This window comes from Quercus lobata, chromosome 1, assembly GCF_001633185.2.
Source record: "Quercus lobata isolate SW786 chromosome 1, ValleyOak3.0 Primary Assembly, whole genome shotgun sequence".
Classification (NCBI taxonomy): Eukaryota; Viridiplantae; Streptophyta; class Magnoliopsida; order Fagales; family Fagaceae; genus Quercus; species Quercus lobata.
This window is the reverse complement of record NC_044904.1, coordinates 4,725,286-4,745,187: the sequence shown is the minus strand read 5'-3', so window position 1 is coordinate 4,745,187 and position 19,902 is coordinate 4,725,286. Positions and strand designations below refer to the sequence as shown.

At 32.8% G+C, this 19,902-nt stretch overlaps 3 protein-coding genes across 5 annotated transcripts; 2 read left to right on the top strand and 1 right to left on the bottom strand.

Moving 5' to 3' along the window:
- Positions 1-3,772: 3,772 nt before the first annotated feature.
- Positions 3,773-10,247, top strand: LOC115975531 (protein DETOXIFICATION 42). Of its 3 annotated transcripts, none has more exons than XM_031096340.1 (14): positions 3,773-4,463; positions 4,893-5,046; positions 5,695-5,816; positions 6,354-6,563; positions 6,722-6,912; positions 7,105-7,240; positions 7,361-7,457; positions 7,588-7,688; positions 8,067-8,230; positions 8,806-8,877; positions 8,994-9,110; positions 9,202-9,297; positions 9,491-9,612; positions 9,919-10,247. In XM_031096340.1, exons 2-14 carry the CDS (start codon positions 4,970-4,972, stop codon positions 9,959-9,961), a joined length of 1,548 nt encoding a protein of 515 aa, XP_030952200.1. In that variant the 5' UTR covers positions 3,773-4,463; positions 4,893-4,969; the 3' UTR covers positions 9,962-10,247. The 3 variants fall into 3 exon arrangements, with proteins under 3 accessions (XP_030952200.1, XP_030952209.1, XP_030952216.1); XM_031096349.1 differs by lacking the exon at positions 3,773-4,463 and adding an exon at positions 4,470-4,588; XM_031096356.1 differs by lacking the exon at positions 3,773-4,463 and adding an exon at positions 4,470-4,762.
- A 1,349-nt stretch (positions 10,248-11,596) lies between these two features.
- LOC115975478 (putative pentatricopeptide repeat-containing protein At3g11460, mitochondrial) lies at positions 11,597-14,654 on the top strand. Its single transcript, XM_031096265.1, has one exon. It carries the CDS (start codon positions 11,747-11,749, stop codon positions 14,318-14,320), a length of 2,574 nt encoding a protein of 857 aa, XP_030952125.1. The 5' UTR covers positions 11,597-11,746; the 3' UTR covers positions 14,321-14,654.
- A 2,413-nt stretch (positions 14,655-17,067) lies between these two features.
- LOC115994096 (receptor-like protein 46) lies at positions 17,068-18,156 on the bottom strand. Its single transcript, XM_031118126.1, has 2 exons — positions 17,664-18,156; positions 17,068-17,468 (listed from the first exon to the last, which is right to left on the bottom strand). The coding sequence occupies exons 1-2, from the start codon at positions 18,154-18,156 to the stop codon at positions 17,068-17,070; spliced, it is 894 nt and encodes a 297-aa protein (XP_030973986.1).
- Positions 18,157-19,902: the final 1,746 nt, after the last annotated feature.

Below are 19,902 nucleotides of genomic sequence, written 5' to 3'. Positions count from 1 at the left end.
GTATTTGAAACCAATTTTCAATACACAATTTCATCAGAATTTTCCAATTTGTGTTTGACTTCTATTTTTGAAAACCAGTATCCAAGAAGATATCATAAAACCAACAAATGTATTTTTGAAAATTAGTTTTGAAAAAAAGTTTACTTAGTTTGATTGACACAACAACTTTTCGATTTATTTTTTACAAGATTGTCATTGGATTACCTGTTTCCACTCTTTTGTTTTGTAGAGTGAAAATTGGGTTAAGTTTTCTAAGCATTAATCTCCATTTATCACAATAATGGTTTTTTTTATTGGATAATTTTTTTAGAAAGTTTTTTATTGGATAATTAAATAATTATCATAGAGGAATATAATTTGAATCCTGTTTTTTTTTTTTGTGGACATTTAGGAATAGTTTTTTTTTAGACATCTAGGAATATTTTTTTTTTTTTTTTTTAGAATATGTAAGAATAGAATTTAAATCCTAAATGTTTCCATTTTTTTTTTCATAGTGATGCTATAGACAGAGTAGCACATTTCTAGTTTCAAATAATATAAAGATGAATATTAGATAATCTAAATTGAGTAAATTCATTTAAGGGGATAAAGAAGTTTGAAAAAAAGGCAAGTGACTAGTTTTAGCATATCCATTTAATTGTATATAGTTCGTTTTATATAGTAGAAGAGAAAAAATGTAACATTGAATCATTTGGTTTGTTTGGAATCTATTTATTTTGTTGAAACTAAAAACTTTTTACTGAAAGTATTGTAGATAAAAGTAAAAGTTAGCTAAAATAGTATAGTGTGACTTATGAATAGTACCAAAAAATGCAGTGGGGCCTATGAATAGTAGTAAAAATAAGCTGAATAATAAAATAAGTTAGCCTTTTAATTTGGAGCCAAACACACACTTACTCGACCTATTTATCCTCACACTCATGTCAAATTTCATGTTAAGCTAGCGAATGATATTTATCTTTTATTTATTAACTTGCATATATAATGATACTATTGTCTTTTTTTTTTTTGGGAGAAAAAATGATACTCTTGACTTGATCTTAAAAGGTTGAAGAAAATAAATTATACAATCAATAGTTTTATTTATTTTTAACATACACACATGAGTCATGACGCAACTAATAATCAAGTAATCAAATTGAACTTCATCCGGTAGTACATAGTTGACAGACTAAAATAATGATTTAACCTATATTTTTTTAGGTCCGTAAAATCTACACACATTTTTCATTTCCTATTTGATTTTTTTGATTATAATGATATTTGCTAACTGTAGTTGCACGATTTTCCTGGCCCAAATTCTATTGATCAGGTCTTGGCCCAAAGCGCAACCCACAATAAATATTTGTAGAGGATGGGTCAAAGAACTTAGCCTCAGTGAGCCTATTCGGTCTAGTACATGGGCATTATTGTTGCAGAAAACAAAAGCACAAGAATGGATCTCTCACGTATAATTCTATTTCTTCAGTTCATAATACAGTTTTCTCCCCCCTTCTTTGAGGGACTCCACTACATTATATAGTTCCCCTCCTCTCATCTCAACCTTACACTTGTTGATCATCTAAGCATCTACTTGAGTACCTGTCCCATCAGACGCCCTCATCTCTCCCTTTGTGAGTTGCAGAGGCCAAGACGGTACTGTTCAGGGGTCTTTTCCTCATTAATGCGGCCAAGAGGGTGGTTGGGGCGCAATTAATATGGTGGTAGCTCTCCATGAGATATTTTGGATTTTATTCATTTTATATGTTGGGAGGATGAACTGAAATGGCTGGGGAGAGTTCCTCGTCTGGGCTTCGTGATGTCCGAGGAGTAGTTACTCCTCAGACAGGTTTCCTTGGCGTTTATTGGGATTGAGTAATGCTTCATATGTGGTTCCTCTTCGGACAGGACGCTCCTCGGACGAGCCTAAATTTGGAATAGCCCATTATTTCTGGGCTGGGCCCCACACTAACCATTCGAGATAATAAACTTCTCTCATCTTCCAGTTTAAGTCACATTATGCACATATTGATTTGGAAGATGAAATCCTAAACGTGGTCAAAAGATTTGTAACTCAATGATAATGTTTGATTCTTTTCATGGTTAAACCTAAGTTTAAACCCACATTCACACCACTTGATAAGGAAAAAGAAGAAAAAAGAAGAAGGAGGAGATGTGAAGCACCACTCATTAGTGACTAGAATATGACTCTTTGTTTCTAAATTAATTATATGATTATGCTCCATGACCAACCAGTCTTAATCTTTATCAAAGCTAATACGGCATGCCAATTGCCATTTTATCTTGCATTTGTAATGTGAAATTGTAAATTCAATACGTGCTATTTACCACATGACAATGAAATTCTCTGCATATGAACCATGAAGTATTTATTCTTTATCAATTACACACCATTCTACGCCATAGACTTTTCGTTCCATGACCCATCAGACCTAGAAAGAAATATTGTTAAGTGTTTTTTGGGTGAGAAAAAAAAATATTAATAAAAATCTGTGATTTTCTTAATAATTGCATACATTAAAGTATCTAAAAGTTACAAGTTAAAGAAAGGAAAATTAAACAATTAATTTTATAAGTTTAAACTAAATATTTATATGATATATTTTAAAAAACTTTTTAAGAAAAAAAAGTAATTAATATTTTTGACTGTTTTTTATATTATTTATAAAAATAATGTCAAAAATTTCCTAAAACTATTTATTAATAATTGTTGTAAAATTTTTTCTAAAAATTTTATTTATTTTTGTGAAAAATTAACAAATATTTTTAGAATATTGGTTTAAAATATATTTTAAAATTTTTTTTTAAATAATTATTTTGACGATATTATATATTTCTCATATAGTATCAATTTTTTTTAAAATAATTTATTAAAAAATATTTTTTATAAAAATAGTATTATAAATTTCCTAAAATAACTTATTGTCTATTTCTGGTAGTCTGTTGCAACTTACAATGACTTTTTTATTTATTTTTTTCCTCCGCCAATGAATGTGTACTGACTGAAGCTTGTGCGTGGAATTGAGGAATGAGGGACACTTGGCAACATGCAGTGGCACTGTCGACGCACAGTGCAAATTGTGCTGAAATCTGATGCTGCCACATATGTCCTCTACCTCAGGACGGAATCAGGATTCAAATTTTGAGGGGCTAAAATTTTTTGTTCAATAATTTTAGAAAGTTGGGATATTAATCTTAGGAGTTGATAATGATGTATTATTAGCATTGATTTTTTTAAAAATCAATAATAGATAACTATAACCAAAGAGTTCTGTAAATCAATTAGTATATTTTGATATTTTCAAAGTCTGACTGAGGTTAGACCAATTCTTTATTTTATCTATATTATAATTTTTCTTTTTAAATCTATTTATTCTTTTCACATAATTCTATTCTTAAAAATATTCTAAACAAAAATGCAAAAACTATAGAGTGGAGTCATTTAAGAGGAACAAAGAGTTCTCAAATTAGAGGTAAAAATTGTATAAAGATTATTGAGTTTTTGTGATTTGTTTTGTTAGGATTTATAATTGATTTGTTATAATTTTTTTTTTATTTAGACTGTGTCCAAAGAATGTGTAAATTGTTTTGTATATTTTTCTTGTTGTCCATATTTATAAATTACCTAAATGTTTAGCTAAATGTTTTTCTTGATATTCTTGGGACAACTAAACAAAGGATGATTTGATAATTTTTTTTTAATTGTTTAGAAGAGATGGGCTAACCAAAAATAAATTTTTTATGCAAATATATATAAGAAGGGATATTTTTTCGAAGGCTAAGGGATGGGGGATGGCCCCCTCAGCCCCTAGGTAGTTCCGTCCCTTTTTTGCCTTCTCTGACAAAATAGCTTAGAACGAAGCATTTGGCCCACAAATGTTAATGCTTAAAATTATTACACACACACATTGTGGCCAGAAATCTAAGCATATAGGTTCAGAATCTGGAGAGTTTTTCCACAACCCCTTGTCTCTTTCTCACTCTGTTGCACACGCTCACACACAAAGGACACACAAGCCACATTGTTGTTGTTGTCATGTTACTCATGTACCTGTGTTTCCAATTTTGTTGAGATTTTTGTTTGTGTGAGATTGAGGGATACTTCTTTAGTTCTTTTGTCATCTGGGTAATTTTAGTTTGTTGGGTCTTGTCTAGTTATAAATTTTTGTTTTGTTTTGTTTGTTTGTTTTGTTTTGTTTTTATTCTTAAATAAAGGCTTTCATGCGTAAAGACCGGTGGGGATTCTTGGGAAAGTAAGAGACAGGTTTGTGGTTTGAATTAGGAAGGTGTTGTCTTTATTGGGAGTTGAGGTTTCAAAGCTAAAGTGTGAAAATTGCTTGTGGCTTTCAAGCTGGGACAGTTAAAGGCACTTTCTTTTCTTCTGGATGATGGTTATGTGGTTTTGAAAACTGATACAAGTTTCTGAGTGGGAAACTTCCTCGGTTTTTCTGTGCAAGTGAAAGGTATCTCTTTTTCTCTGGGACTCTGAATTTATAACCTTGACAAAAACACAAGCAGCGACAAATGAGTCTTCTATTTTGATGGGGTTTGAATTTCCAAAGCTGATATCGTTTTTCTGGGGTAGCAGGTGAAGCTTAGAATTTCAAAAATTCAAAGTCGTTAATATGTTAAGGGACTAGATTTTTGATTGGTTCTTGGTATTCATTTTTTTTTTGTCATTGGTTTTGATTCTCCACTATATTTGGTTCTGCTTTGAGTTTTCTGGGGAACTTTCATAATGTTTGGGAGCTTTTAAACAAAGGTTATTGGTTTTTCAATATAATATTTTGAATTCAATAGCAATTCTATGAATTAGTACTGTGGAGCTCAATTTATTATTGTGATTATTATTTTTATTAATTATAATTGTTCTTTCCTCCGTGGCAACATAGGCTTTAATAAGTCCGGTTGCTCCAAAGAACTTGGAAGCCGGCTATAAAGGCAATTTGGTGAACTGGCATACTCAACTATGTCTGAATATGATTATCAATATCCATCCAAGGATGAGAGGAGAATTCCAATATGCATTTTCTTTAAACACGCAAGGTATTACTTTTTTAATTTGCATTTACCCATATGCACCTCCTTTTTAGGAGGTTATTGATTCTTTGGTTAGCTTCAGGTTTAAAATTCGCAGGTAGACTTTTTTTTTTTTTTTGGTGCTATTTAAGTTAATCATCTGTATTTTTGCTCAAAATTATTTTTTTAATACACATGTATAAAGAGATGAGGGAGATTTTTTGTTCTTTAAATTTCCCCATTAAATGATAAACAAATTTGTAAAGCTAATTATGTATTCTGTAAGTTGCTCTAGTTTTGCTTTGTCATGCTCTTCAGCGTTTGCCTACAAATAATTTCATATGTTGTCTGGAAACTACTTTATATATATATTAAATGATTTCTCAATGAAGAGTAACAACTGAACAGAAATACGGTTCAATTACTTTTCTAAAATGAACTCAATGTGACATGATTAATGATGCCCCACCACTGCAAGTAGGAGCTTACACTTAAGGATAAAGCAAGCTCTAATTGATGCTAAGCAATTCTTGTTTTGTTGGGTATTTGTTCACATGGGGGATAATGGGTTGACTTGTTTTTATAAAATATCATTTGGGTTTTTTTTTTTTTTTTTTTTTTTTTTTTTTCTTTGTATGTAAGATCTAATGATTGGTTCCTCTACTTTATGAGCAGACAAATTTTTAAACTGGACGAACTTGGTTCAGAAATAGCACAGATTGCTTTGCCAGCTGCAATGGCTTTGGCAGCTGACCCTATTGCTTCTCTTATTGACACAGCATTCATTGGCCAAATAGGTATTTCCATTTCTCTTAACTGTTTTGCTTGGATTATGAGGCATGGTCTTGAATGAGAAATCATCTTCCTTCACCATTCCATGCTTTCTATTCCCAGTATAAAATGAGTTTCACACTTTGGTTTATACATTGTTTCTGCAGCTGCCCCTTATCTTTTATTTTATGTAATTTAATAATGTTAAGGACAGCCCAAGGTGTTACATGGCAGTAAGATTGCCCCATTAGCCCATTAGTAGATGCTGTAACAGTTTGACAGATCTGCTCAAAAAATTTATTATTGATTCAGTAAATTCTCATGCCAAAAGTGCCTTAGCTTTCTGATGTTTCTACATTCATTTGCTAAGATGACAGTAATAGACTATAAATGAATGATATTATCACAAGATTAGGTTTTGTTGTCACAACCATGGACTTTTTTTAAGTTATACGTATGGACTAAAAAGTCAAATATGATTCTAGATGTAATCATACTTTTGTTTTGGATAGAATGTTTTTTATTGCAGAAACTGATTAATGGAGTTGCCTTAATCCATACAGGTCCAGTGGAACTTGCAGCTGTAGGAGTTTCGATTGCACTATTCAATCAAGTATCAAGGATTGCAATATTCCCACTTGTCAGTGTCACTACATCTTTTGTTGCAGAGGAAGATGCTATTGGAAGTGTGAGCCATGAAGCACAGGATTGTGAACACTTGGAAACAGGTTCAACTACGAATGGGGAAGACAAAGAGTTGATTCCAAAAAATGGTATACTTTCCTTTTTTTCCCATATTTCACTCTTTAAGCATTTTTAATGATAAAACATTGGTTTTTATCTTTTTAAATCTCAGATACTTTTTACTGTTCATACACTACCTAAGTTGATGTAGTAAGTTATATTGGTCCCTTCAAATTTTCTCTATCAGGTACATGCGAGAATGCATACAAGTCACAACCAAATGGTGGGAGCTTTGAAATAGTTAAGATTGACAATGAAAGAAGGCATATTCCATCTGCCTCATCAGCATTAGTTATTGGCAGCATACTTGGCCTCATACAAGCCATATTCCTCATATTGGGAGCAAAACCTCTATTAGGCTTCATGGGAGTTAGTTCTGTAAGTTCTTTAAGTTAAAGTAATAAGTAGATCCAGAACTTATTGTGCTCAATTTTCTTATTGTTTCTGCTTAAATATATATATATATATATATATATATGATTTACTCTGGGTTTCCTCTAATTTCAAGTCCCTTGATTTATTATTACTGTGTCAATGTTATAACAGCATTGTGCTATCATTTATATATAGGATTCTCCAATGCTAACTCCTGCACAACAGTACTTGACATTGAGGTCACTTGGTGCTCCTGCAGTTCTTCTTTCATTGGCCATGCAAGGGGTGTTTCGTGGATTTAAGGACACAAAAACACCTTTATACGCCACTGGTATACCTTAGCAGATGGGAATAGTTCAACTTATGATTTTTCTTTTTCAGCTTATAATAAATACAAAAAAATTTCAGCCATCACTCCATTTTGATTATTTTTTAATCTTATCAATTGCAGTGGCAGGAGATGTAACAAACATTATACTTGATCCACTATTTATGTTTGTTTTCCATATGGGTATCCGTGGGGCAGCCATTGCTCATGTTATATCTCAGTAAGTGTAATCTAATCTTTCTACACAAGATTATTTCACATGTATTGTGACTGGGGACTTGCTTTTTATGGTTTTAACTTTTAACATGTTCTTGGTTGGGACTAAAGGCATGGTTGTTGTTGTTGTATAGGTACCTAATTTCAGTTATACTCTTGTGGAAATTAATGGAAAAAGTTGATCTCTTACCTCCAAGTATCAAGCAACTGCAATTTGGTCGATTTCTAAAAAATGGTAAGGATATAACTTTGCTTTAAGAAATGCTTTACCAAAAACTAATTCATATTATTTACAACCTAAAGTTTTTTAACTTTAGACAAAATTTATAGTTTTTGGTAGCTTTTAAGTGTAACAAAAAGATAAATGTAAGCTCATTTTTTTGAAAAAGCTAGTTCTTTTTTTTTTTTTTTTTTTTTAAATAGAGTTGAGACAAAATGGAATTGTCTCAAAAATGTTTTTGCCTCTACATAAAAGTTTTCCTCCTTTTTCTTTTAGCTTATCATTAAAAATGGTAATTGTTTTATAGATTTCACCATTGCATTATAAAATAATACTGGGCATTTTAAAGTTGATACCCCATTAGTCTTTTCTTCTTTTGTGCTTGAACTCCAGGTTTTCTACTATTAATGAGGGTCATTGCTGCGACATTCTGTGTGACTTTGGCTGCATCAATGGCTGCACGCTTGGGGCCAACACCCATGGCTGCATTTCAAGTTTGCTTGCAGGTTTGGTTGACAACATCACTTCTTGCTGATGGGTTGGCTGTTGCTGGGCAGGTTAGAAACGATTTCTTTGTTGACCACGTGAACATTACTTTATATGTGTATATATTCTCAAAGAATGGATGAAGTATTGTGCCAATAAAGGCCTAAAGAGATAAAGATAACTGAAGCAATTTAGATTACATTACCACCTCCAACATATACTTTTTCTTGTGATCCACAGCAAAGTACTTACATAGAGCTAATCAAGATTGTAGTAGTTCTGCAATTTTGTGAGATTGCTTTTCCCAAATCTCCTGGACCTGAATTTATGATTGTCAAATTCACTTTTTTGCCAGTTTTCTGAAGACAATCTAATCCCAGATTGTTACTTGCCCAGCATTTTTGAATAAGAAATTAACATCAGCTTCACCTTAGAAAGTAAAGGAATTTGTTTTTTGTAAAGTGAGCAAAACCTTTTATAGATCTTGGCAGAAATTTTGTTCAAAATTAAGTAACGAATAGTATTTTTTAACTACCTATGATAATGTGTAGTGTTTGTATCCTGCCTTGACTTGGTAATTTATCATTCCCTAGTTTTGTATTAGTGCGTATACTAAACTTTAGTTGCCTTTCAAATTCAATCTCAGGCAATACTTGCAAGTGCATTTGCAAAGAAGGATTACAAGAAGGCTGAAGCAGCAGCATCCCGAGTATTTCAGGTTTTGTGTCATGTCTTTCTTCTTCTTATTCGTGTTTGTACTGTATCATTTTATATGACAGAAAGATCATGTATGTCTTACTAGTACTAAGAGTCCATGATGTATTTGTACTGCAGTTGGGATTGGTTCTTGGTTTGATACTTGCAACCATTGTTGGAGTGGGGCTACATTTTGGAGCACGATTATTTACAAAGGATGTTCATGTCCTCCACCTTATTAGTAGAGGCATTCCGGTATTTCTTGCATTAGAAAATAGTAATACCACAATTTAATTGTTTGATCCCATACGATGCAGGATCTAATATTTCTTTTTGTCCATATCAGTTTGTTGCAGCTACTCAACCTATGAATGCTTTGGCCTTTGTTTTCGATGGCATCAACTTTGGAGCATCTGATTTTGCATATTCAGCTTATTCCATGGCAAGTATATAAGTCCCTTTCCCATACTATGAAGACATTATATGATTGTTATGAATATGAACAAGTATGGTGAAGTGGTGATTCTTATGTTGTTTACCACTGCTGAAATGATTAAATATTCTGCCCATTCAAATAGAAGGGGGAAAAAAGGAAGAAAGAAAATTTCAACAGTTTGACATTCTTTTTTCTCCAGATTATGGTGGCTATTATCAGCATTCTATATCTATTTCTTGTCTCCTCTGGTCATGGGTTCATTGGAATCTGGGTTGCCCTGACCATCTTCATGAGTCTTCGTGCATTTGCTGGTTTTTGGAGGTAATTTCCTCATCAGACTTCCTCTTAATAAATAGGGTCCAACATGTTTGGATTTTTAATTTTTTAATGGGAGATAGAGTAAAAACAGGTTCGAACTTAAGACCATTTACTCTGATACCATGATATTCTAAAAAAGAAAATAAAAACCAGCACCAGGTGCCTCTCTTGCATTTGAAACTTGGATTGAATCCACACCTTATGCACGAAATGGTCACGAGGTTTAATTATGGTTCTTGTAACAACATTTAAATTCAAGCTCACCCTTTTTTTAGGTATCCTTACTAAGCTTATGCTTATGATTTGCAGGATAGGGACAGGAACAGGTCCTTGGAACTTTCTCCGCAGCTAATGACATTGGTTATGGTTCCATAGTTTCTCCATAGATTTATTCTCAGGGAAACTATTCCTGTGGCATGCGTTAAGTCCAGCCCAGGACATTTCTCCTCCATATACTTCTTTGTACAGAAAAATGGAAAATGTTCATAACAAGAAAATAGAGAAATGAAATATTTAGAGCAAGTTCTATATTAACCTATTATAATTAGGGATTGTTGTAATGATATTCTTTCAGACTGCAATAATTCCCTTTAAAAATTTGTCATATTATATTCCCTTAAAAAGAGTTACCTACTCTAGAAATTTTCTTCTACAATTTTCACCATAATTGTCTGAACAATCAATAAAAAAAATTTCAATGATATGCATATCTTCCCACAACAATCTGAACTCCTATGTCTTTGTAGATGACTACAGAAGGTGCTCAAAATTCTGGAAATAATTAGCTCTAGCTTGCATAGAAGAGCCAGTCTCTATAATTAAAAGTGATGCTTTTGTTTCCTTGAAAAAGAGACGTTGGGGAATTTTTTTTTTTTTTCCTAATAGAAATCCAATCCAATTTTCTTGGTATAGACAAATAGTATCCCATGAATAGAACCTTTTTAGAGTTGCTATTATTAGTACCAAGGATTTTGCTATGTTAAGCCTTAGCAATATCAAAAGAGAGAAGAAATACTCAATTTTCTCAATGTATGTGGTATTTAAAAATTCAACCCCCCAAAAAAAAATTCTAAAATTTTGGGTCAATTATGGATCCTCTAGTCGGTTATATATATTCTCTTTTTCACATTAACATATTTCAGTCTATTTCAGTTCATCTCGGTCCACTTTGACATACATCGGTTCACTTGGTCCATTTTAGTTTTTTCAATCCACTTCAGTCTAATTTCGGTCTATTTTGAACTAATTGTACATTAAATTGATTCTTTTTGGGGTCAATTTTTTTTTTTTCTTCTTTTTCTTAATTTTTGGATTGAAAAATATGAAATTTTATTCTATTTGGGCAAAACGCTTTAATTTTGAGCTAAAAAATACAAACAAAATAAGTATTAGAAATTAGAGATAGAAGGCTAAACAAGTAATAATAATGATAAATATTCCCCAGATGACTTTAAAATTCAGGTTTCAAACTTTCAATAATATAAGTATTATACTTATATAATAACTTAAACTTTTTTTTTTCTGTGGAGAAACTATAATAATAATAATGTAAAACGTTTCATGTGTTTCATAGAATAGGGGGATTTTTTTTTAAAAAAAAAAAACCAAATCCCTCAAACTATTTTATTAGTAAGGCAATGTTTCAAACTATTTTCATTTCTAGCAATTCGAATTCAGCGGACTCGATTTTGCCATTTGAAAATGCACTTGGAAATCAAGTGTGAGACACTCTATTTTCAAACTCGAGTTTCTCACACTCGATTTCCAAGTGCATTTTCAAATGGCAAAATCGAGTCCGCTAGACTCGAATTGTTAGAAACGAAAATAGTTTGAAACCTTGCCTAACTAATAGTATTGTTTCGAATTTATAGTTATTTTTTAAGAAAATCCAAAATAGAGAGTGTCTCTTTTTATATCATGTAATATTATTGGAAATGTTCAAAATTAGTGACCGATTATGGTGTGTGTGTATATATATATATCACTATGATCATCTAAACTGAAAATTTTCAAAGGTACCAAAATGAAAGCAACATAAACTTTAAGGGTGAAAAATGCAATTTAGTCTTTAGCTTCCTTGTCATCTGCTTTTTTATAAGTCGCTTTCCCGCCAAATATTGTGAAGGACCCAGTTTCAATGGAAGTACCTGTGAGTGCAACTCTTCTAAGCCTCAAAAACCAAAACCATTCAAAGGAACGTTGGAATTCAATCATAAAGCACCACACTAAGCTCAAAGATGACCATGCAATCCTCACTACTTATACCCAAATGGCATCTCTCGGTATAGCTCCTGATAATGCCACTTTGCCTCTTGTTCTCAAGGCGTGTGCGAGGTTGAGCGCCGTCGAGAGTGGCAAGAACATACATTCTAGCATTCTGGGTACGAGTTTGATCGGGGATGTTCGAGTTGGGACGGCTCTGGTTGATTTCTACTGTAAATGCGGGTTGATTGAAGAGGCGCGTAAAGTGTTTGATGAAATGCCTGTGAGAGATGTGGTTTCGTGGAACGCATTGATTTCAGGGTATGTGGGGTGTTCTTATCATGAGGAGGCGGTTTTGTTGTTTAGGGAGATGGAAAGTGAGGGTTTTAAGGCTAATTCGCGCACTGTGGTGGCGTTGCTTTTGGCTTGCGAGGATGGTTTGGAAATTACACTAGGGAAGGAGATACATGGGTATTGTTTGAGGAATGGATTGTTTGATTTGGATCCTCATGTGGGTACTGCTTTGATTGGGTTTTATTTGAAATTTGATGTGAGAATTTCTCGTCTTGTGTTTGATTTGATGATTGTGAGGAGCATAGTGAGCTGGAATGCAATGATTAATGGTTATGTTGATGTTGGGAATTGCTTGGAAGCTTTAAATCTTTTTCTGTCAATGCTTGAGAATGGGGTTCATTTTGATTCTGTTACAATGTTGGTTGTTATCCAAGCCTGTGCAGAATTTGAGTCTCTCCAATTGGGTATGCAAATCCATCAAATGGCTATCAAATTGAACTATGTTGGTGATTTGTTCATTGTAAATGCATTGCTTAATATGTACAGTGAAAATGGTAGCCTAGCGTCATCCTGTGCGTTGTTTGATACCATCCCTACATGTGATGTTGCTTTGTGGAATTCTATGATATCTGCATATATTGACTTTGGCTGTTATGAGGAAGCCCTAAGTTTGTTTATTAGTATGAAAAACAAAGGCCTCAAGGAAGATGAAAGAACTATTTCTATCATGCTGTCCACATGTGCCAAGTTTGCTGATGGCTTGAGAATGGGTAAAAGTTTACATGCTCATGCAATCAAGTGCAGGATGAAGATGGATGTTTCTCTGGGAAATGCATTGCTAAGCATGTATGCAGAGCTAAATTGTGTTGAAGCTGCACAAAAGGTTTTTGCTGATTTGAGAAGTTTAAATGTAATATCGTGGAACACTATGATCTTGGCATTGGCTCATAGCAAAATGAGGAGTGAAGCGTGGCAACTCTTTGGGGTCATGCGAAAGTCAGAATTCAAACCCAACACATACACAATAATATCTATTCTTGCCACTTGTGAAGATGAAACTTGTCTTAATGTTGGGCGATCAATTCATGGCTTTGTGGTAAAACAGGGTATTGAAGTAAACTTATCTTTGAACACCATACTTACAGATATGTACATGAACTGCGGTGATGAAGCATCAGCTAGGACTTTATTTGAGTCCTGTACAAATAGAGATTTGATCTCATGGAATTCTATTATTGCCAACTATATCAATGACAACCAAGTTCATGAAGCTTTGTTACTATTTAATCGCATGATTTCTGAAGTGGAGCCAAACCCTGTGACGATTATAAATGTTCTCTCATCATGTACAGACCTTGCAAATCTTCCTCAAGGCCAATGCTTGCATGCTTATGTAATTAGAAGGCTTTCCTATCTTGGTTTCAATCTGTCTCTTGCAAACGCTTTTATAACAATGTATGCAAGATGTGGTAGTATGCAAAATGCTAAAATGATCTTTGACACTTTGCCTAGGAGAAATATTATCTCGTGGAATGCCATGATTACTGGCTATCATATGCATGGTCAGGGATATGATGCTATACTTGCCTTCTTACAAATGTTAGAAGAAGGTTACCAACCAAATGGAGTAACATTTTTATCTGTTATGTCTGCCTGCAGCCATTCAGGTTTGCTAGAGAAGGGATTGGAGCTTTTTCAATCCATGATTCAGGATTTTAATATAACACCTGAGCTTGCTCACTATGGTTGTGTGGTTGATCTGCTTGGTCGTGGAGGACGTTTAGATGAAGCTAGAGAGTTTATCAAATCAATGCCGATCGAACCAGATGCATCAGTTTGGAGAGCTTTGCTCAGTGCCTGTCGAGTTAATTACAGCACTAAGCTAGCTGAAATTTTTTTTGAAAAACTTGTTGAATTAGAACCTATGAATCCAGGGAATTATGTTTTGCTATCTAACATCTATGCTGCGGCAGGACATTGGTTGGAAGTTAGACAAATAAGAACATGGCTTAAAGAGAAGGGTTTAAATAAGCCTCCAGGAATTAGTTGGATTGTTGTTAGAAGTCAGGTCCACTATTTTACTGCTGGAGACATGTCACACCTTCAATCAGACAAAATTTATGCAAATTTAAATTCTTTGTTGTCCACAATCAAAGAAAATGGATATGCTCCTGATCTTAGTTGGATTTCACATGATGAAGGTGAATATGGTTGAAAGCTGGAGGCAGTTCAGCCATAGTGAGAAGCTTTGTTTTGCATTTGTACTGATCAGTTTGAGCGTTCTGCCCCATATTATGATTACTAAGACCTCAAGGCTTTTTGTTGATTGCCACAAATTGGGTGAATGTGGAGTTTGATACTGTTGGGAACTTAGAACATAGAACACTTTCATTTGTTAAGGGTCCCTGCTCATGCAAGGAATATCACTGGAACTTGATATTCAATGAACAAGTTTCTGATACAGGAAATCTGACTTGATACTATATGAACACTGGTAGTCACATATGGAACTGTATAGTTGTGCATTTATGATGGTAGTGTGTGAAAATCTTGCCTTGTTTTTTTTTTTTTTTTTTTTTTTTTGATTTGCACATATATTTTCTGTAATCTTTGTGTAACCTCTTTTCTTTGAAATTTGTTTATCCACGGACTAATAAAAGACTTAAATGTTACATCAAAACGACCTCATTGGTTCCAACTCTCAAATATTCATTCGTTTTTTTTACATATATAATTATCTAGTAGTAACAGCCACATAAGTATCAATTACCTTTATACATTGGATATTAATATTAACTAGCGAATGTTCAGCGCGATGCACGTGTAGTATTTTGAACATTTTAATAAAAAATTATTTAAGTTATGTTATAATATTTTGGGAATTAATTTCTATTATATTACACATTAGTGAATATAGAAGAATGTAAATTGTTAAAGACTAAAATATTTTGCAATATGAATGTATTTCTTAAGTGAAACGAAACACATCCACAAAGGAGAGGGAATAAGATTCTAACAAATTTTTTTTTAAGTATTAATTGCATATGTCGTATTATGTTTTTCTCCTTTTGATTTGATTTGATTTCTATTGTTGTTAAAGTAACTAAACTAGGGCAAGAATACCATAATCCTAATCAATTGTTTCTCATACAAATTTTAGAAAAAATAAGTATAAAATTCATTCTACATAATTAATAAGTGGAAATAAATGCATTTAGTTCATTAAACCCTTTCTAAAAACAAAACACCGAATTAGGCAATTATGGTTTTGATTAAAATTAAAAAGCTAGTGTAGCTTTTAACAATCTTAAATAACTTAATATAATTTTCATTGGATATTTGTTTTAACATATTCACGGTTAAATTACATTATCCAAGATTTCAAGACAATTAGAGATAAATAGATATATCATCTTTAACATGCTTAAATTTCAAGTTTTAGAATTATGCATAAAAGTTGAATTTATAGATGGAATAGTAAATAACATCTTATTGATATGAAATTTGGTATGTGAATTAACAAAACAAAAAACATGTAACCTGACAAAATAAAACCACCTAATCAATTTGATTGGAATTATGTTTTGAAAATTATATATAAGCTTGCCTCTTTATGTTCTTTATACTTGCAAAAACTTAAGATTATAATAGATCAATGGTTTTTTTTTTTTTTTTTTTTGCAAAATAATTAAATATTAAGTTTTTATATTTTAAATTAAAAAAAGAAGAGTTGGTTGATTAGGTAGTAAATAACATTTGATCAATACAAAATTTGGCAAGTGTATTAAGCATAATAAAGTGTGTAATCCAACAATATGATTTTGAATATATATATATATATATAGAGAGAGAGAGAGAGAGTAATTAATAACATAAATGCTAAACTTTGATGAGGTTGAGGCAAATAAAAAAAATGTAAAATACTATTTTGGTCCCTAAACTTTATCAAAAGTTTGTTTTTTGTGCCTAAATTTTAAAACATTCGTTTTCATCCATAAACTTTGTAAAGAGTTTTTTCAATAGTTTAGAGACAAAAATAGGGATGAAAATAGAACTTTTTTTTTCAATAGTTTAGGGATGAAAACCAAACTTTTGGTAAAGTATAAGGACATAAATAAAATATTTTCAATAGTTTAGGGACGAAAGATATACTTTTCAATAGTTTAAGGGAAAAAATAAACTTCTTAAAATTTAAGGATGAAAAACAAACTTTTAATAAAGTTTAGAGACCAAAATAGTATTTTACCCTAAAAAGAATCACATAAAAAATCTCACATTACAGAACCTCAAACCATTTTAACTGAATTTCTTGCCTTTTTTTCCTCAAAAAAAAAAAAAAAAAATTCTTGCTTTTATATGTGCAAAATTGCAAACAAACAATAAAAAAAATAAAAATAAAAAACCTCAACTTAATAAAAAGACATCAACACAAAGACAATAAGAAATAAGCTTCACTGACTACTAAATTACAACAGAAACATCACCCTAACAATCCAAAACAGTAGACTCCTATGCATGTTACTTATTGATACTTATGAATGACTACTAGTCAACATTATTTGCTTGACTAAAGTCTTACAATGCTGGGATATTTGACCATGGATTGCATGCATAACCTGTAAGAAACTTGAAATTTACACCATTTACCTTCTTTGTTGACAACGGTAATTGATATATTTTGCAATGACAAAATACTCAGTATGATAAAAGATTCCCACTGCTATAAAGAAGCCGAATGCATATCCAATTCCCGCTCCTTTTCACGAGAACCATGTTTCCTTACTCTCAACTCTTGGTGGTTTTGTTGGTGACATGTCTTCTGGCCATGGCACCCGAATTTGCATTCCACACAACCCACTATTGTTGGTAAAAAAGTTTGAATTATTCATTGTATCCATTTGGTTATCCATTGGAATCTTACGTACTTATGAGCTTGTTGTTACTGACATCCAAAATAGTCAGTTATTGTAACTTTGCTAGTGATTGTGGAATTGAGCCCAATAAATTGTTGTGTGGCAAGTCCAAACTCTCTAGATTCTTTAAACCTCCAAGACTTTTGGGTATTCTCCCATGAAGGTTGTTAAATGAGACATTGAGAAGCTTTAGAGCCTTCAAACTTCCCAATGAAGCTGGAATTTCACCAGAAAGTTGATTACTTGACAAGTCTAACAAAGAATAGAGCTTGAGGTTCTTGAATGATAGACCTTGTTTTGACTTCTTCCAATTTACAATCAAATCATGAATCTTGACATTCAAGTCGTAATCACCAGTTTCATTATAAAAATTATTCAAAAGTACGTCATCCAAAAATACGTTAGGTGTTTCCATTGTACCAGTAAGCTTTCCAAACTTTAGAGGGATTTCTCCAACAAGATGGTTGCTTGAGAGATCAAGAATTTAGAGGCTAGTAAGATTAGAAATACAATCAGGGATTGAACCTTGGATGGAGTTGTTTTGTAAATTTAGGATTTTAAGGGTGGAAATTTGGCAAATAAAATCTGGTAATTTACTTGTAATTTTGTTATCACGTATGTCTAGGTATTCAAGTGAGCTCATACTTGTAAGGCTTCTAGACAAGCTACCAGAAAACTTATTTTTGCCTAATACAAGAACATTAGTATTAGAAAGAAAGTCAACTTGAAATTCACCTGAGAATTCGTTAGAAGACAAATCAATGATTATAGGGCTTAGGCCCCATAAAGCTGGAAAAAAGTTGCCAAAAAATCTGTTGTTTGACAAGTCCAATAAGAAGAGGACATCTAAGTTGTTGATGGATTCAGGAACCGTTCCAGAAAAATTGTTTCCATCCAACATAAGATACTTGATTGAAGTCACATTACCAATGTTGTTTGGCAGTTCTCCATAAAAATTGTTCCATGACAGAGAAAGAAGCTCTAAATATGGATTGTCAAAGAGACCAGGTGGGAGAGAACCTGTGAAATTGTTATTTGATAGAAAGAGATATCGCACTTTGATTTTAACAAGCCATTGTGGGAACATTCCTTCTAACTGGTTGTCACTCAAGTCCAAAAGATTAAGAGTCTTAAGCATAGGAATTCAGAATGGAATTCTTCCTGCAAGACCACAAGACTTCATAGACAACTCTAATAACGTAGAATTTGGATCAATCTTTGCTTTGTTATTCCAAATGAGATTATTTTCTCCAAGCCAAAGAGCCTTCAACCCCGTGATATTGAACAACCATGTTGGAATTTCTCCAATGAACAAGTTGTTTTCCAACAGAAGTTCTTCCAACTTCGTCATCTTCAATATGGATGATGGGATTGTGCCTGTGAGCTCATTGTCACCAAAGTTCAAATAGATTACGTTAGATAGATTGCTAATATCAATAGGAATTTCCATGGACTATGAATTGTAACTCAAGTCCAATTCTTCCAACTCCTTCAAGTTCAAAATTGAAGATGGAATTTTACCAAAGAAATTTTTGTGTTGAAGAGACAATGTCTGCAACTTTGTTTTGTTCCCTATCTCGTTAGGGATATTTCCATTGAATGAATTATAACTTGCATAAAGATATTGGAGATACCTCAAGTTAAAAATTTGAGAGGGAATGGAGCCGCTGAAGTGATTGTCAATCAAATCAAGAAAAATTAATTTGGTCAGATTGGCAATGCCGTCGCCAGGCAATTCTCCCTGTATTTGATTCGAGGACAAATGAAGTTGCATCAAGCTTCTAATGTGAAAGAGTGGTGTCAAGATGGTGGAAGCCAACACTATGGGCTCAAGTCTCCCGAATAACCTCCTCAGATCTAGAGCAATCACATTCCTTGAATCAAATTGAGAATTACAATTGACCAGGTGCCAATCACAACAATCCGAACTGGAATTCCATGATTCAAAAAAAATAGGCTTGTTTTCTTTGTCTGATGTAAAAGGAGAAGTAGCATTGAAGAGAGAGGCTTTAAACTGGAGAAGGGCTTGTTTTTGATGTTGAGGACAAGAGAAAGAAGTGGTGAAGAAGATGAGAAGTACAAGTAGTAGTAATGGTAGGCTGAGTTTTGCCATTCTTGTGTTTCTTTCTTCTTTGTTGGACTTGGAATTGGATGCTTATAAATGTTTAACTTGGGAAAGAGTGGGCTACATAGCTTAGCTGTGCCTGTGGGATAAAAATGGTACCGGTAATTAAGGCCTAATTCAAGTCAACAATTAGGCTGGAAGGCACGATAATTTGGGTTGTGATGTGATATTTTTCCACTGAGAAGCGTGTTTGACAAACCAAAAATACTATACCAAATGTTAGGATCACAACTTATCCATGTAAAGAGTTGTAAGTAGTGAATTTGTAAACTCATATGGATCCACTATTATTATTTCACCACTCACAACTTGCCCACATAATACTAGTAATCATGGCCTAAGTCAAGTCAAGTTAAAGACTAGGCTAGAAGGCACTATGATTTTTTTTTTTTTTTTTTTTTTTTGAGGGAGGAAGGCACTATGATTTTGGTTTGTGATGTGATCTCCTTCCACTGAGAAGCGTGTTTGACAAACAAAAAATACTATACCAATTATGAATGTTAGGATCACAATTTTTGCCACGATTTTGCCACAATTTATTCACATGGAGAGTTGTCAATAGTAAATTTGTTTCACCACTCATAACTTGCCATATGGACAAGTTGTGACAAAAATTGTAGCAAAAGTTGTAATCCTAGCATTTTCCTCATGATTGACTAATGATCTCAAGTGCTTTTGACATGTATACAACTATACAAGTCCTCAACCCATTAAGCAAGTCACTGCATTTGATTAAATGTAGCAAACCTGATTAGTTGT

Excerpts from the sequence above, each read along its gene's own strand:
- LOC115975531 (XM_031096340.1), top strand. The coding sequence starts at position 4,970 with ATGTCTGAATATGATTATCAATATCCATCCAAGGATGAGAGGAGAATT. Across the intron at positions 5,047-5,694 it reads ATTTTCTTTAAACACGCAAG|ACAAATTTTTAAACTGGACG; the intron begins GTATTACTTTTT and ends CTTTATGAGCAG. Across the intron at positions 6,564-6,721 it reads AGAGTTGATTCCAAAAAATG|GTACATGCGAGAATGCATAC; the intron begins GTATACTTTCCT and ends TTTCTCTATCAG.
- LOC115975478 (XM_031096265.1), top strand. The coding sequence starts at position 11,747 with ATGGAAGTACCTGTGAGTGCAACTCTTCTAAGCCTCAAAAACCAAAAC.
- LOC115994096 (XM_031118126.1), bottom strand. The coding sequence starts at position 18,156 with ATGCTTAAGACTCTTAATCTTTTGGACTTGAGTGACAACCAGTTAGAA. Across the intron at positions 17,469-17,663 it reads CTTGTCTAGAAGCCTTACAA|AAATCCCTCTAAAGTTTGGA; the intron begins GTATGAGCTCAC and ends ATCTTGTTGGAG.